The sequence below is a fragment of the Scomber japonicus genome, chromosome 19 (genome assembly GCF_027409825.1).
Source record: "Scomber japonicus isolate fScoJap1 chromosome 19, fScoJap1.pri, whole genome shotgun sequence".
Classification (NCBI taxonomy): Eukaryota; Metazoa; Chordata; class Actinopteri; order Scombriformes; family Scombridae; genus Scomber; species Scomber japonicus.
The window spans coordinates 19,509,404-19,528,380 of record NC_070596.1 but is presented as its reverse complement, the minus strand read 5'-3'; the positions used below and the strand labels follow the sequence as shown (position 1 = coordinate 19,528,380).

Genomic DNA, 18,977 nt, shown 5'->3' with positions numbered 1-18,977 from the left:
TTTCCCCCCACTATAATATGCAAAGATAATCCAGTAGATCCCTAGAATAAAACTATAGTCTTGTAAATGCCCCCTTTAATACCTAAACTGAAAAGAGAGAAGAGACAGTATTGTTGAATAAAATAAGCACAGCACATCACATGTAAAATGTGTAAGAAACTTAAGTGACAAATTGTACATTCAATATATCATTGCTTTTTAATATTTTCATACTTAGTGAAGATGCCTGATCAGCACTTTCTCTCTGCTCCCTGTTGCTATTTTTCTGTCTTGTCACTGTTACTGAGCCAGTGTGTGTACAGTTTAAGATAAAAGGCTGCTGCTATCTGTGGGCAGAGGGTGTGTACACCAGATCAGCACGCACATTATCGTCAAGTGAATATTTACTCTCTGGCCTGGTGCCCTAGCTTCCTAGCTCTCACGATGGCATCTTGGTTTCTCTGAGCCTCTAGACTCGCTGAACGTGTCCTGGCTGTAGACAGTGGCATACTTTGATCTGTGCTGAAGTCAAAATTTCACATTCCAGTTTGGATTTTCTCACACATCAGCAATCCCTTTCAATGCTAGGTTGTATATTGTCATGTATATGACTGATACAGTGACAGCTTTGATACTTTATGAAGCCAAGTGTAATAGTATTGCTGGCAGTGTCCACTGTGACATTATAATTTAGGCAACACCCTCATTATGGCTTAATGGGGCTTTAAGAGTGACATAATACTACAGAGACCCTCAACTCAATGGAAACCCCCTCAACATGATCTTTCTTTAACCCAGAGTTGTGTTACTATGTCCGTCCTCAACACCTGCTGCTTGCTATTATGCCTCTTTTTTTTATACTCTTCACCTCTTTCCCCACTTCCATCGTCCCTTTTTGCCTTCCTCCACATCCCTCTGTGCTCTTTAGGTTCTTGTCTTTCACCTTCCCAGCTTGTCTTTCATTCCTCTCCTCTTCACCCATAATGTTCCCCTTTTCTATTTGCAGTCTCACTATGTAGCCATGGCTTGTTTTACAATTTCAGTTTCAGTACTCGTTTCTTATAGTGAAAAAAATGCTGCACTGTGTAAAAGAGACAGAAAAGAAACAGCTGAACATTCCCATGGAAATGCATTATCTATGTTATGATCTTGGTCTAGCTGCCATAATGAGTTGTTCTCTGTTTATGAACACAGCTGTCATTTACACCGGCCTGGCACTGGGAGCTAACAGTACAATGATGGTGAAGATGAAGACAATAATAATGGTAAGAGTAATGAAATACTACTCTCAAGTCTGTAGCATGTGCTTACGCACGTATCAGAATGAGTCACAGGGAGGGAAGGGTCCTCCCTCCTTCTGCAACTTTGTGATGAGGTATTAAAGTGGTGCAGAGAAAAAACTGGTTTAACAGACAGTTACACAATCTGGATTCTTTGTTATGGAACGTCATGTTGGATAAGTTGATGAAGGGTATGCATGTATAATACTGTGCTGTACATGAGCGGGAAAATTAAACAGGTGATGAGAAAGTTTGAAGGTGGAAAAATAAATAATAAAATAAAGTTTCTTGAGATTTTAATTGTATTTGGAAGAGTTTATGTTTTCTCCCAAATCACTTGAGTTAATGCTGTTGTTCTAACCTCCTTAAAATGATTTTGCTGTGTGCTTAACGTAATCATAGTTTATTACACTTTGGGTCTTATTTTCATAGTTAACAGTAATCTGTGACATTGTACTTACTCACCAAAGTGATTGTTGAGATGTTGGACTTCTGCAACATTACTACAACAGTCCAAGAGGGCAAGAACCACAAACACTCAGAAGAACAAACAGATGTTAAACAAGGCAACAAGTCGAGTTAGCTAGATTATCTTAACTGCTTTATTTGGAGGTAAAACTGAAAGTGAGCGCATGTGAAATGTCAGTAATAATCTCTCACTGCACAGGACAAACGTTTGGACACACCCTTTCATTCAAAAGAATGAGAAGGTGTGTCCAAATTTTTGACAGGCACTGTGTGTAGGCACACAGCTTTGGTACTGTAGGTGAAAGTTAAACCATGGATGCAGTTTGTAAGCTATGATGGAAACCAATGTGATTGTCTGTTTCTTACCACATCTGACTTCTTTTTAGTGATATTTCTGATGTTGCCCCTTGGGTCATAGCAATTATCTCAGCACAGAAGTTGGTGACTACTTACAATGTTATTGCTTGTAGGATTGATGAGCAAAACTATTAAAGTAGTGGTTATAAATTGGATTTAGCCTTTAACTCTTTAAACAACCATACATCTAAAATATCTCTTCCTGAAATTATTATTGTTTAATAATATCATGGCCATGTTCAAAACCATCTGGGGCAGCTCTGAACCCAGTGGAGAAACAAAGGTGAGTTGCTCCAAAAATAGCATTATGTCCTCCCTGCGGTAGTTCCCAGAGGAAAGAAACTGAAACTGTAAACCATAATCTTCTAGCGAAAACAATACACTGCTCCTGTCTCTTTCAGACACACACACATGCACATAGAATAAGGAAAACGAGGATACTCATAGCTCCTGGGTATGTGTGAGCACACTAACACAACTGTTTAGTCCTAATGACACCTCAGTCACACAGTGTCACACTGTTCTTCTCTTCACGTCATCTTGAGCGCTGCACCTGTTTGCTCTATGAACCCTTGACTTATTTAACAAGAAAATACAAATACAACACCACCTGAATAAGTACTTCATTGATAGCGTGGGTGTGCTTTAAATAGCGAAATGACTTTTTCTTGCTGTATGCGAATGTGGTGACACTGGTGCTTGAAACCTCCAAGACAAACAAAAAGTTGTGTTTTTCCCTCTGCATACAGAGTGGAGGTGTGTGTGTGTGCATATGCTTATATGGTGCTTATATGGTGCTTACATGCCCACGTCTCACTGGCTTTTTGTGAAGTCCCACAGTATGTCGACATTCACCCCGCACAGTATCCTGCATCATATTTTCCCTCCATGGTGCAGATGCATGCTAGCTCATGTCTGCTATGTATGTGAGCAGGCATAAATACTGTAGCTTGGCATTAAAGGGTGGTGGAACAAGTCCTCACACAGGCAACAAGCTGGAGAGCATCCACTCTGGCTGTAAGGTCTATAAACCAACGCAGGGCAACGAGGTCACATAGCTAGAAACACAACTGCCATGTGAGTCACACAGTTCTCTTAAAAAGTCTGGTGGCTTGAGGTATCCTTGGAAAAGCACAAAAAGCATTCATATTATAATAAAGTGAGATATGTCTCAAGATATTTATTATTTTGAATCTGCCAACTAATGAAAGCAGTGGATTCGTACAACAAAACTGGCATCTCCTGAGGCTTGCAGTGCACTCCAAATCTAATTTGGCATGTTCACACAGGCAAAATGGCAGCTTTGGACCAAATTATGCTTTAAATGCTGAAGCTTGTAGAGGCAATGACCAGCCTGAATATGTAAAAAAAAAAAAAAAAATGTTTTCATACATTCTCATTCATCATCTAAACACTCATCCAAGGATGAACTATCTCAAAAATAACATCTGATTATTTGCCTTTTCACACATTTAAGTGACAGTTGCAGATTTAGTTCTTGGTTTTGTGGATCATAGAGTACTCTCTAATGTACTCTATGATCTGCTATTGCAGCTCACAATCTCCACCAATGGCAAATAAAACTAAACGAACAGACTAGGATACACAGTGAGTGTTTTTTGTTTTTTTTCAAAAGTAGAGAAGGAAACTGACTCAAATTACAGAAGATACATTTGTGGTTTAAAAGTCTATTTGTTGATCTCTAACACAGTGGACTTAATTGGTATTATAAATGATAAATATTTGTTGTTCTGTGGCAGTGAACTCTTGCTGTTAACCAAAGCTCTGACGCTCTTTCTTTACCGGTATCCTGTACATACAGCAGTGTTCCTCTGCCAGTAGCTGAAAATTGAGACAACTGATGTGACTGGGATCAAGTGTTGATCTTATAAGTTGTGTCAGTTCCAGTGGTCTGATGAATGCTTATTTCCAATGTTTTTAGTACATTTATGAAGAATAAAATTGATTAGATTTCAAGGCCATCTTTACACAATTTACTCAGTTTTCCACCAAAGATCAATAAAATGTGTGGGCATGAAACACAGTATCCTGAGTGCTAAAACAGACTTACATGTATTTTCATTGATGGCCAAATTTTAATGATTACCATGCTTTTGTCATGTTTATGGGCATTTATGTGGAAGGTTTTGCCAGGGCAATCCTAATTTAATTCTTAAGAACTTTGCAGTGTTTTTTTTCTAAAGCCTATTTCATTACAGTACCATAGTCTACAAGCTACGTCATCAATGCCATTAACAGTTGGAGAATTTATTTTAATGCCTTCAAACTGCACTATTGATCGCAGTTGGTATGAATTCAGAAGTCTCTGATGTATGTTCAAAAATGTCTGCAAATGAAGAGAGTTTTGCTGATGTGGCAGATCTCCCACTTTGGTTCTAAAGAAATCCATGTGAACCTACTAATTTAGTTCACTTCTAACAGTCAGTTTTCTTTTTGGACTCATTAAATCCATGTGTCTAATGAACAGCTTGTACCTCTCGCTCTCCTCTGTACTGGAACCTTACACCAAGCTCAAAGGAATAGTTTGACATTATAGGAAATTGAAAGTGTTAGGTGAGAAGATTGATACCACTCTCTTGTTTATACGGTAAATATGTTAGCTTAGCTTAGCATTAAAGACTGGAATGAGGGGGAAGCAGCTAACCAGGCTCTGTCATAACAAAATCCACCCACCATCAGAATTGCTCTTGCCAAGAAATAGTCTGGCACATAAACCCATGCAAAACTTTATTGAATAAACCAAATTAAATATAACTTTAGACTATATATAAAGATAGACGTTGCAAGGTGTGATGTCACCCATCACCCAGCAGTGAAGCCAGTTCAAGGCCCAGAGTTGCAGCTTATGGTTGGCATCATCTTTTCCATTTGAGCTAAATTTGCTACTTTAGCTAAATTGTGCTAACAGGACAGGTATCACAATTAAGTAACATTAAACTTGATTATATTGCATGTGAAAGTCCCAGAGCCGGGGAGCGAAGGAGGTGAGTGACCTGTTAATCACACCTGTCGATCAATATCCACAAGGCAGACATCAAAGCATACTAAAAGTCGGATGGAGCAATAATTTTCAAAATTACCACCAGCACATTATCAATGCCAGATTTAGCGATTGAGTTGATAATGACTCAATGATTCACTTCACATTTCTACTTTTTGAATGGGAGTCAATTGGAGTCAATCTTGGTATCTAATGCTCGGCAAGATAGCAACAAATGTATTTCCCAAAGATTTTGAACTATTCCTTCAAGGGGATTCATTAGTGTATCTTGGCTGTTCAAAAAGAATCTGATATAAATCTAGAGTTCAACATTCAAGGATGCTTTCAACACTAACTCAACCCCTGCCAGCTTCACGTGTCTTTATGAAAAATGGCATGGTATCAAATTCTTACAATCAATATAAATTTGACCAAATAGGTCAGTTTTATGACATTTTATCCCATAGTTAAGTGTTTCATTGAGCCAAAATAGCTCTGTGAGTGTAAGAGAGAGAGAGAGAGAGAGAGAGAGGGAGAGACAGTGAGTGAGACGGGATGTAGTGAGGGGGGCTGTTAGTTCATGAGCTGGTGGCCCATCTGGTTTGAGTTACTGAACCCCCTCCCCCCCTCCTCAATTAGACTCAGCATGATGTCAATAAAACGTCAGACTGGAGAAGCTATCACTTAAATTGGGCCTGTCAAGTACTGCTCTTTCCTCAGCATTCCAGCAGGGCCGATCGGTCTGAAATGATTTGTAGTTTGATTAAGGTTACCACAATGTGCCATTTCTGATTTGATTTGGGAACTTGCCTGCAAAACGTTGCCATAAAAGTTGTTTGCCTATTACTGGGGATATATATACAGAGAGAATGGACTGAGGAAGGAAAACTGATGCGACTGAGTGAGAAATTAAAGCAAGAAATAAGTACGTTTCAACTTACAACGTTTATTTGTCTGACAATAATTTTCCATGTCTTTCCTTCACAACATTAGTCCTTCACAACATTCCTAAAGTTTTCCAAACTTTTGCCATCCAGCCTCCAGATTTATGCTTGAATATTAAAGTTTATACAAGGGAGGTTTGAAGAAACAGTGGTGACATTTATGTTTCTCCTCTCTTATTGCACAGTGAATTTATTAGGAGTTCCCTGGTTTTAGTGACGGGAGTTTCCCAACAAGACCGTCTCCCCTCTCCTACAAACCATGGATCATCCTGCAGCGCTTATGTGCTTATATATAGGATTATTACTGTCATTTTATATCTCTAGATGGTTGCACCAATTGCCGGCTTGTTTCCAGACAGTCGATCCAGTGCCTGAAAAAACAGCGATTCATAGAAAAGGTCACACATTCCCAACTGCTCCCAGTGGGAAAACAGGAGAGTCCACACCTTCTCAGGAACGCAGAGGCCTAGTACCCTGAAATCTGACAACAATTACCGCATGGATTTCTGCATATCATAATGCCAAACACTTCATTTGCAGACCTCCACTCGATGGTGCTCAGTCAGTCTGGAGATCATCAGCAGATGATGCGCATTTGGTAGTTCCAGCTGTAAAATGATCCAATTAAAGTATTCAAGCTTTAACAAAATCTTCTCAAGAGCTCTAAATTCACATTACAGATGCTTAAAATTTCTAAATGAAATGATATGCAGGCTCAAAGCCCTGTAAATCACACACTGCAGATCAATGTCACTGAACCAAGGAGCCTGTATCACACTGCATCTAAAATTCCAATGTGACTCAAAAACATAAAGATTTAATCAAGTGTTGTGAAAATGTGACAGCTACGGTTTAACAGCAGTGCATCGAGAGGGTAGACGACCAATTAGCTGCGTCTGAATCAATGCCAGAGTGCTCTTTAAGGTCTGAGAATGCCGGCCATTGCTATAATTGCTGTGCAGCAGGGGTCTGATTTCTGGGACTTAAACTTTAATACTCATATGTTTCTATAGGAACCTCTCTAACATAGTAAAGATGTGGTCTATGTGTACTGACAGTCAATACACAAAGCTTTTACAGTACAAGCATGACTGGGTTTGTTTTAAATTAGATTGCTCTGGATGGATGATGTTTAAGAAAGATAACTACTTTTGCTAACACAACTACAGATGTGGGTCATATAAAAAGAGTTATTAGCTGAACCATATGGAATATAATATAAATGTTTGCTTGTCCCTGTTGGCTAGTTTCCACTTGTGACTGCGATACTTTGTTGTGTGTTGCAGTTTGCCACGTTATCATGATTTCTGAGAATTTGCTTGTGGGTATTTCTTTCCCTGGACCTGCAGTTTGGGCACTGATGACTTGGACTCTTCTGAATTCTATTATTGTCTCCTATTGTGCTGAAACTATCAAAACTCATATCAAAGAAGCTGATATGTTTTACAGCTGACAGTTGTTGCTAACTGGTATTCAACCTTAGATGACCCATTATTGAAGCACTGTTTGTAAATGTGATTAAAGTATACCGCAGGAATTAAGGACTTCTCCATGTTGACATTATGTTGTCTACACCCTGCAGATAGATTGTACACGGAGTATCTATTTTATTAAGGACACTGCCTTGTTTATGCAGACAGCTCAACCATTTGAGCAGTGAGTCACATTTAAATAAAACAATAAGTATGAAGCATGAAAAACCTGGTGGAGGGCTTTCAGTGACTGAACACTCAGCTTACACATTGTCGAAATCCAAGATTACCAATCAATTTATTTGACTGTTTCACAATCTTTTGATTATTTTTCCATTCCTAAAGCCTACACGCAACTAAAGTTGAATTTATTCCAACATAATTTTTTATTATTTTTAGTATGTGAGTATTGCAAAAGCTTTCAGTTTGATATTCTGTGGACTCTAAAAAGCTATTTCCCTTGTGCATTGCCTTGATTTGCACTTTATTTCATCATAAGTTTCAGATATCTGAATCATCCCTAAATGTGAATCTCCCTTTTTCTGTCAATCCTAGTTTACCCTTAACATGGACTCTGTTAGTGTCATAGTAATGTACCACCATTACAATAGTTTCAACATTAAATATACTGTGTATTACACAAACAACTAGTGGCATTATGTGTATTTAAATAAAATTAAGGCTGACGTAGTCTGCATGTGCATCCATTTAACTGACATGTGTCCACTGTGGATGTGAAACAATAAAAATCAGTTAAACATAACAGTCTATGACGTGAGGCTGGTACTAATTTTGCTGCTAGTGAGGTTAGTGCAGATTGAGACATGAACTAGTCCAAGTTTTCAGTATGTCAACAAGGTGAGCTCATGGGAAGTCCCTGATTCTCCCATGTCAGAAAGACAGAGAAACACATTTTCTCCAGCTCTGGCAGTCTAGTCCCGGGCCTTTTCTTTTTAGAGGCTTCTAATCCTGGCGGGTTCCTGGCCTGACGTCACAGGGTCCTCCCCCCACCCTTCTGTCTGCTGATGAGCTGTACCCACACTCTCATTTCCTCCGCAGCTCACGAACACCAATCTCTGCTCTGGTCCTTTTAGTTTATGACGTCTGAGCATCTGATTAAAACACTGCCTCGTCTGACGCCCTGGCTGGCTGAGGGGGTTAAACTCTGAAAGGGAGAGAATATGTGGGCTGGTTTGGGTATGAGGCAGCCAACCAAGCTCCCTCTCCTCCCCTCAGTTGCTCTTCCCCACTTCCCCCGTTGTATGTCTCTTATACGGCTGCCTGAAATGCATCATGTGACCAGGAAGTGTGGCTCCCCTTCATTTCCCCTCCTGTCAGAAAGGAAATATTGTAACAGAGGGGGCCGGCGCTGGGCTCTGTTACGTCGCCGGTTAAAAATAACTGGCATATTTAAGGCTGCCGAGGAATCCCAGGGCAGGCAGAGGCTGGACAGCCTGCCGCCCGGCAGGAGCTCTCTCCTCCTTCTCAGTCTGTTTCTCGCTGACTTCTCCCTCTCTCTGCTTCCTCCTCTGAACCCATTCCACTTTACACAAGCCCCTCCAACACAACTATAACCACCATCGCTCACCTCAACCACACTTTTTTACACCAGTGGAAGCCCACCACTAAATTATATGACGTGTTGAAAGCACAGTGTTGGCCGGTTGCATCCCAGCCTGGCTGCAGCTCTGTCCAGCTATAAAGCCTTGGCTGGATGTGTCCAAACAAACAGCCTCCCACTGACTCAGAACTCATCCATATGCATACCATCACACGGCGGAACGGTCAGCCAGTCCCGTCTGTTAACTCAATAGCCCTACGGAAAACAAATTTTGCAATAAAAATGACCATAACCAATTGCTGTCACTCTGATTATTTACTGTCAATGCCTGGGCCGCAGTAACAGGTGTGGTGAAATCTGAGGAACTGAAAACTGTGTTGAACTGAACACCATGTAGGCCTGGGTCCATCAGGTGTTTTAGATTACAGAGTCTTTCAGTTTATTTTGAGCAAAAAAGTCAAGCGGACCAAGTCAAACCACCCAGATCAGCACTTTTGTTCTAAAGGAGAAGTCTGATAATGACTGACTGGAATAATCATAATGTACATTTAAGTGATTCTCCAGTAATGTCAGTGTTCTTTCATCACCCGAAAACTATTTTCTAGTATTTCAGTTATGTTTTAGTTGATGTTGTTATTATCAGAAATGTTCATGTTGTATTACAGTTGAAACAATTAGCCAATGTACAGAAAATTAAACTGCTAATATTTTGGGAGTCATGTTCAGTAATTATTCAAGAAACAATGCCATATTCACTAGTTGATTAATGAATGGATCGATTATGTGACAGTGTGGGTGAGACCAAACCATTTGTCCGCATTGGAGTGTGTGTTTCTTCCAGACTTGTCAATTGTTTGTTTAGCCAGTAAATGTAAGATGTAGTGATTTTAAGTGACATTCTTTAAATGGTGGACATTAGATGAAATGACACATTTTATTGCAAATATTCAACATTTGACCCACAGTGCTGTTTGTGCAGTGCTAGTGAAATCTTCAAATTTTATCTAAGATGGGGAATTATCACTCCAAACTAAAACATTACTATTCGTGTCTTAAAACAGTGCAGTACCAGAGGAAAGGATTAGTATACTTAGACCTACAGTCTGTGCCATGCGTGCTGTTCAAAGACAAACAACCTAAAAGTCATTTGAACCTTGCTTATTCTTTGGCTTTGCATTGGGTGACAAAACAGAAATAGCAGAAAAAGACTGCTTAACATAATAGTTTTTAGAGTTAATGTGAGCTGGAGTGGAAGGAAGTATAGCAGTGAGAATCAAGAAAGCTTGACTCGGCTTTCAAGAATTAAGGAAAGAATGAGAGCTATTTTTTAATTACCGAACAGCATCTGGAAGAGAGCGTTGAAAACCTCAATATCTGGAGTTATAATCCGCTAGTACTCATATTCACTTGGGTGCTTTCCAGGAAGGGGGGAACTTGACTGAGAGACACTGGTGGAAACCATGCCAGAAAAGCCAATAAGAGCTGTGCAGTTGAGTTATTTGACTATTCTGTAGACCCCCTGGGGTCAGCTGAGAAAAAAAAAAAGATCCATGTGTAAATCTGTGCTCTCCGTACAGAAATCTGTGTGTACAATTTATAAATCGTGCCCTCAAATTACGAATCCATGTCCACCAACTTTTAAATCTTGCCCCAAAAATGTTTTAATCATTCTCAAATGTTATAGCTGTAATAGTAATATAAGTTGATAGTCTCTCAGTTCGGCTAACAAGTAAGCTCAAACTGAAAGGTTGGTTTTGTGGTGAAAAGCACAGTAAATACAACATACACAATGAAATGAAAGCTGTGAAACATCCAAAAGTCATTTGAGCGCATGGGTTGCAAATCGGAGAACATGGTTGACAAAACTATGGGCATGTATTTGTAATTTATAGATTTCTAGAGTACAGATTTACACACAGATCTTTTTTTTCTCAGCAGAAACCAGAGGGCTCGGTATTATTCACACTCTATTTACGTATTATCATTGTTCACAACTGTGGGACTCGATTATCAACTGGTTTTAATCCTGATTTGAGTAGTAGCGTGACCACAGAATATGTCAGCGTGACTGTTTTGGAAAAACTAAATGTCTAACCAGTCGAAACTCTCGGCACAGCCAAGAACAACACCCGAGCTCAACCTCAAAACTTGAAGTATTTTTTAATGTGCTCCTTCAGGCAGGTGTCCACGCTTGATCCGGCACCGAGAGGCAACATTGTCAGGACACTTTCTGAATGAATAAGAGGAAAAAGTGACACCTATAAAGTATCAAATTAGCTCTCAACAGTTATCATTGTTGATACAATAACATTACCTCAATCTCTCCACATCTGATTCTCACAGTTATGTCACCTTCAACATAATGTCAATATCTGGAATTGTATTACACTTGTGATGATTCATAGTGGGCAGGTTATTGCAGCTAACTCTTTCATATTCCAGTACTGTACTGTAAGTGTAAGTGTAATATTCCATACAAGCAGTAACACGAGTTATTAAACCACCATGACTTCACTGGGTCAGGAAAATTGTTAAGTGTTGTCATTTTCTCTTCCTTTATCTCTTCTTTTTGTTCCTCCTCTTTCTGTCATTGATGCAATGTAAAGCACCTCAGCTGTCAAAATCAATCCTTTGTTTTCTGGATCATTTTCTAACCTATTATCTCCCAACATAAAGAATATACAAGGACTATAATGACATGAGTCTCGTTGTGTTCCAAACTGCTGTAGGAGGCAAAATCTTACTCTTAGATGTTACTGATATTGTAGATTTAAGGACATGCAGAAGTTAGATTAAGTGTCTTACTGTTAATATATCAAACAATTAATCGTAGGCTGTCCAACAGGATACACTTTCTATTTACAAAGTTTTCGTGCTATTGTGGCTAATATTTTTCCCACCAGTCTTTGTTTGCCAACCAAAGCAATGCTCATTCATGCAATTTAGACCTCTGAATTGAGAAACCAACAGACACTTAGCCTACAGCAAATGTGTCCTGTTGAAGTGACGGCATGTTTGTTGACATGCCTAACGGACAAGATCCTGATGCAGCAGGATCAGCGGATTGTTTGCTCTTGCACTGAAGTCTTGAGTCAATGTGTCTAATTATGTCGGATAGAGAGACTTGTGTTAGCTCGCTAGCTCTGAGCAAACACTGCCTGAACCCAATTCAAACTCAGCACTGAAGAGCAATTTAATGTTCCCAGGTAAGTTTTTCTCATACTGAATTGTCATTTGTTGAAACTATTCTTTGTTTTGTTTTTTTTGGTAGTGGAAAAGAAAGTTATTTGGGAGGGAGACATTTAAGTAAAGACTTAATTAGGGTTCCTTGCCATAACATTGTAATACGGTGTATTTTTATTCAGATAAGACCTACCTGTGTCATTAGTGTTATTATTAATCACATTAGTTTGACATTCGTGTGAAGACGTTGTTTAAGACTATCTTTGGCTATGAATATGTCAACTATGCATATGTGTTCAGATATCTGTTGCATATTTAGGCTATAGTATAGACTACTTGTCCTACCTGAAAACTTAAGCTCATTGTAAATTGGTAAAGTAAAACCAAGCAAATCTTAAATGTTCCTCTGGACATGCACATACAGTATGTGTTGTGTGTTGTCTGCTGCTATTGTAATCCATATGGAAGCACTATTAACTACAGGCTACTTACCTGCTACAGTAGATAGTAATTTTTGGCTCCAATTTATACAACTGGAGCATTGACAGATGGGATAAAGTAGGCTATATGTAACCTGGCGCCTCTCAGTGTGATTAGATTTTTTTTTGAGGTGGCTGATCATGAATGGTACTGTAAGCTTTTGGTCATTTAGCTAGGTGATGTCCACGCCTGCAGGTGTCCCCTCCTCCGTAGTCCTGACACAGTGAAATCAAAGTCACTGTCATTCCCGCGTGAGCCCATCTGTAGGAGTCTTAAAAAGATGCGCCCACATTTCACAGGAGTAACAGCAGTAAAGGATAGGTGGTTGCTATGAATACAAACAAACCTCTCTCTCTCTTTCTGTCTCTCTCTCTCTCTTTCTTCCCCTGCTCGTCCCAGCCTCCTCCTTCCCCTCCTCCCCCCACGTGCTCCCTCCCTCGCGCTAATGTTTTTCCGCGGCTTGTTGCCGGGCAACGAAGGCGTGTCCTACTCCCTTGATTTAAGGGATACCTCTCACGCGGTTTCTCTCAGTCCAGGCGCCGGTCCCTGCATGGCAACAGGCGTGAGGGATTCCCCGCGTACGTCGCCTCCCTGTCTTTATCCCGTTCAAAACTGCTTCAGCGTTAAAAAGCAAACAACCAAAACAACAACAAAACAACAACAACAACAAACAAAATATCTATCTGCTTCTTCCCGGCGGGCGGCAGCATGTCCTGGAGCACAGTGTGAGGTTCGACGCGGAGCAGAAACTTTAAACCAGGGGATATTTAACCACAAAAAAACCCAGTGCAGTCACAGCGGAGAGCAGCTGAGAGGACGACACATACAGATTCTCATTGATGAGGTGCGGACCCTGAGAAACTTTTACTAGCTGACATGTTATACTGGTGAAACATTGTGGACTATATCCAGTCACCTCTCCGGGATCTCCAACAAGGATTTACCATATTTTCTGTTCAATTGCAGGCAGCCTCCAAATGACGTCGAGATGGCTTTAGGTGGTACTCTTCTTCCATCCATATCCACGTTTGCCAGCGGCCCCACTGTCAAGAGCAAGTCCATAGGAAGTGCCAATTTAGTGAGTAGCCTCTGTGGTCATTTCTTTATTTTCATACACAATGCCAAATAACTATCATATAAATATGTGAGAGGGGGGGTGGGGGGGTGGGGGATCTAGCCCGTGCAGTTTATTGACAGTGTTTTCCAATGTGTCGCTCCCATGTTATTATGGGAACAGTCAGGGCTTGACACTGGGCTCTACTGGGGCGTGCACCAGTTTACATAGGCTGGCTACTCCAGGAGGGTTTTCTTTGAATGGGGCGCACATGGGCCACGACACAACTCAAAAGAAAAACACTGTAAGTTAATGTCCAATCTGATTCATTTGCTTAAATTAATATTAGACTGTTCAATGGGCTGCAAGTCTGAGAATCATGACCCACTCTTTCTTCCTCAAAGAAATATCACTTGCCTATGCCTATGCCTCAGGCTCTAGTTCGATTTCTTTGTGAGTGAGGAAAATTTGTATTCTAGGAAGTGCTCCGTGCCAAGGACACTTTCTAGACTAGAGTTAGCTCAGTAGCACGGCTGTCATAATAATCTCTTCCCATCATAGAGCCAGGTTCCTCTCTCCTGTATGTCTTAACTTGTACTGTAATTGACGTCTTAAAACAGATTATTGAAAACAAGTTCTAATTTAAAGTCGGACAGGGTAAAGTCATGTGTGATTTATTCGTCTGTTTTTTTCCAAACAGTAACATGACAAACAAGTGCAGTCATAAATGCCTCTGTAACTTTCCTCTAGAGATGGAAGGAGGAGTTGTCCCATCTTAAGAGACCCTGTGTGCCAACTGGAAGTAGCTGCTCCGACGCAGACCATCCCACTACCACCAGCACTACAAGCCCCAGCATGTCCAAGAAAGACGTCGAACTAGACCTCGACTTGGACTACGACTTCATTCTGTCTAACTCCATCATGCAGCAGCAACAGCAGCAACAACAGCAACAACAGCAGCAACAGCAGGAGGAGGCCATGGCATGCAGCTCTGCCCAGGGCCTGTCTCCTTCACCTGGCTCTTTCTCCTCATCTTACCCTCTTCCCTCCCCTCCGGGCACGGCCAGTGAGCTGCTCTATACAATCCCCGACATCAGCGACGTCTCGCCCTCTGGAGGTTTTGTGGCAGAGCTCATGAGACCCGAGCTGGATCCAGCGTACCTCCATCCCACCAGCCTCCACGGCAAGTTCGTGGTCAAGACAACAATGGATATGGGAGAATACAGCCAAGGCGTGAGCGTAAGCAAGGCCTGTGTTACCGCTGTGTCAGACCCATCTCTTTCACGTGCCTCACCGTCCTTTACATGCCACAGGATAAAGCAGGAGAACCCCAGGAACTGCAGCATCTCGCAGCCAATAGACCTACACCTGGTTGGGGTAAACTCCCAGGGTCGAGGGGGTCAGCAGCGCCCGGGCCACTTGGAGCTACATAGCTTCTCTGTTGGTGGGAGGTCCATGACAGGCAGCAGGTTGTCCTCATCCTCTTCCCTCTCCCCAGACCATCCTCTGAGCCGAGACCAACAGGGGCTGGGCCATCCTCACTCTCAGATTCCTCTACCTCCCCAAGGATACCACCACAGCTCCCCGCAGGGCTACACCTCCTACCCTCAGCCATCTTCCATGCAGTACCAAGGTTAGAGCCCATTTCTTTTTCTCATAATTATATAATTGAGTTATACTCATAAATTATAATCTCTTGTGGCCGCTGAATGCAGTAACTCAACGTGGAAGATCTGTAATTTAAATTCTGTCCATTAGTTAAAGCAAAAGTGTATATACATTTAGAACAGACTAACAAAGAACAGATTAGTCAACAGGAGTGTAAAATCAAAGTTCATAGAGTCTATTTAAATACATCTTATACAACCTTGAGGGCTTTAATTATACCCCAAAAGCCAGTGGTTCAAAAAGGATTAAAACCTGCAGTCCATGGCCTTGAACAAACCTCTGTTGTCATCACAGAGTTAAGTCATGGCCAGATGTTGAACAAAACATAGAGATATTTTGTGTATTAGTGTTTTATTGATTGCTCAAAAATCGGTCTTTTCATACTTTAATACTAATAAGTCTTTAGAAACAGGCTGTGTTTCATCCAGAATATTTATATCATTTTCAAAGAATACAGCTGTTTTTATTGTATCTCTAAATTGATGACAGAAAAACCAACTTCTGTATCGCCTATAGATCTCTTTACCAGATCTCCCAGAATATATGACCTCATTAAGCTGTGGGATCTCTGATTTATACACACACAGAAAACCTTTCTCAATATACATGTTTTTTGATAAGGTACAATGATCTTTGTTTCTTTGGACCCCACAGAGTCCCTCATGATCTCCAGTGGGGACTGCTTGCCGGAGGAACCAAAACCTAAACGCGGGAGGCGCTCCTGGCCGAGGAAGAGAGTCGCCACGCACACGTGTGACTATGTTGGCTGTGGGAAAACTTACACAAAGAGCTCCCACCTCAAAGCACATCACCGCACGCACACAGGTATGTATCTGTGTGTTAGGCTGTCTTTAAAGTATTTTTGTTATGTATTACTTGATCTATGTGTCATTTTAATATCTGGAGTACAATAAATCATGTCACATGCAGATAGCTTTCTGTGTTCTCATTAAGAGGCATGTTACTGATTTTTATTTTCCCTTTTAACTTTAACACAGTTGTTTTAACACTTCTGTACTGTTTTTATTGTTCAGAGCTTATTAATAGCTGAACAACGAGTCTGTTGCACATCATGTAGCAACACAGATAATTATGGAGACATGAATGGGGTGTAGATGGGGTAGGGGAGTTGTTTGGCAGGTGCAGTGAAACAGGTTGATACTGATCTCTGCTCAAACACAAACCCCAGGGTGATTAGCCTGGCCTTTATACACTAGCTGCCGGACAGGAAGGACCTCTTTTTTCCTGGAGGTGGGGAAGGTTGGGCCATTTTAACCTCAGGGCCAACGTTTAACTGCTCCGTGTGTGTATTGTGTTTCCATCAAAGGGGAGAAGCCTTACCACTGCGACTGGGAGGGCTGCGGTTGGAAGTTTGCACGTTCGGACGAGCTCACACGCCACTACAGGAAACACACAGGCCACCGGCCTTTCCAGTGTCAGAAATGTGACCGGGCCTTCTCAAGGTCAGACCACCTTGCTCTACATATGAAAAGACACCTATGAGACCTGGTTGAAGGAACTGAGTGGATGGCGGTGGAATGAAGGCTCTAGAATTTTTTTTTTTTTTTTAGCAAAACCCTGAACAAACTTGTGACCTACACTTTTAAAAACCATAATTTGCCTTCAATCCGTTGTCAAGCAACAAGACAAGCTGTGGTGTTCACGGCAAAAAGAGCATTACTCCCTCAAGAGCCTAGAATTTCTCTCAAGACTGATCCCGTCTTCACACATGGCGCAGGTGACTCGATGACACCTCTCAGTCAGGGTTGTAAACTTTTATGAACGGGACAAAACTGGAATTTGTCTTATTTATCCGACAAAACTTGGAGGACCAGGTGCCAATTTTTAACTGGAAATGTATTTTTGTCAGGGAAACCAGGAGCAACAGACAGACATCTCCAGAGGCCTTCTACCAGCAACATGCCATTATAGGCTCTAACTACACACTGTTCAAAATACTGTATTAATAAATACATATATATTTATATATACATTTCACCTGCAATGCCATTAATTTCAGGTACAATGTTAATTTATAAAGTGGTGCTCAGTGACTATAAAGAAGGTTTTTTTTAAAGAAAAGGTACCAAAGATTAAGGAAAATATACAAAAAGGGTGAAAACTATGAAAAAGTGCCATATGGTTGTTTGTGTGTTTCTTGGAAACCTCTCTCTCACAATCTGAATGAAATCAGGTGAACACTTCACTTTTGAATGGTGATGGCAATCTTCAATGCACTGCAGTTGCAAAGTGCAATAATTTATATGAGACATTCATATTTTTGTATTGAATGAGTAACTCTGAACAAAGATTTTTTGTTTATAGCCAAAAATATGTAATATAATCTTGAATTTTGTACATTTGTACATAAAAAACATTTTGTTATTGTTTTGTATTTCATATTATAATAAAATGTATTTGAAATAATAAAACAATGATGACCTTTATACACTTCTAGCATATCTACATTATTGTAAATACATTATTATTTTACTTCATTGGAAACAAAACATGATGACACCGTAACGTAAGCATTATTCACATAAAAAATGACAGGCTTTAAAAGCAGAGTCTCCATGAACATCATTAGTCACAGTAATTGGAGATTTCCATGGCAGTGTAATGTAGAAGCACATTTAAATGGCAGCAATAGTTCTCAGTCCTCCCCCCTGCCCCCCTGATAATACCTAGATTGCCTCAAGCAAACTAACACAATGTTGCTGTTAAAAAGATTTAAAAAAAATACACTCCTACAATGTCGTGTTTCCATGAGGTTTCTCTTTCCACCTGTCAGCGGGAAGAATGGGAAGGACAGCCGAGTTGCTGGCTGACATTCAAGAGTGACACCAAATCTGACTGCCACTTTCTACTGGAGCTCTCAGGTGCGCAATATGAATGAAACCCATAAAAGATGCAACAGTGTTATAGCATCCTGATGTGCTTCTGCCATATAATTATCCTGACATATATGTGTCTATCTACATGCATTGTCTTGAGTTAGTTCAATTTTCATGTTCTGTATTCACAGTAAGATACACTGTTAATTGAATTTTCTTTTTCATGATTTTGGTTCGAGTTGTTCCAGAACTTCTGTTCCAGAAGTCATGATAACAGTTTGCCTAATTTTGTAAAAAAAAAAGAAAAGAAAAAAAGAAAGCACTCCTGTTTGGTAAGTAATCAAACCTTTAAAAACTGATTAGTGTGTGATCACCAAATGTCCTCTAAATTAATTACAAAAATGATATTTTTATGACAATATAATCATACTTTCTGTATCGCAACATCAGAGCTGAAACAAGATGAGTAACATTATATTAACAGTAACGTTCAACGACATAAAAAGCCCATGTTTTAATGCAAACCAACACGTGTATCCATAAAAGACCAATCATGTGAAGTCTTACTATTTATACATTTAATTTGTTTTAAGAAGTTGTCTGAAACTGTCTTCAAATGTTGTAAAAGGGTTTTAGATATTGACACTTCTGTAGCGTTCAGGTTCAACACCTTGCAACTGGCATGCCAGTGTG

At 40.4% G+C, this 18,977-nt stretch overlaps 1 protein-coding gene across 1 annotated transcript; it reads left to right on the top strand.

Moving 5' to 3' along the window:
• The first annotated feature begins 13,273 nt into the window (after positions 1 to 13,273).
• Positions 13,274 to 17,898, top strand: klf4 (Kruppel-like factor 4). Its single transcript, XM_053340141.1, has 5 exons — positions 13,274 to 13,569; positions 13,692 to 13,803; positions 14,530 to 15,412; positions 16,102 to 16,272; positions 16,775 to 17,898. The coding sequence occupies exons 1-5, from the start codon at positions 13,565 to 13,567 to the stop codon at positions 16,948 to 16,950; spliced, it is 1,347 nt and encodes a 448-aa protein (XP_053196116.1). The 5' UTR covers positions 13,274 to 13,564; the 3' UTR covers positions 16,951 to 17,898.
• The last annotated feature ends 1,079 nt before the right edge of the window (positions 17,899 to 18,977 follow it).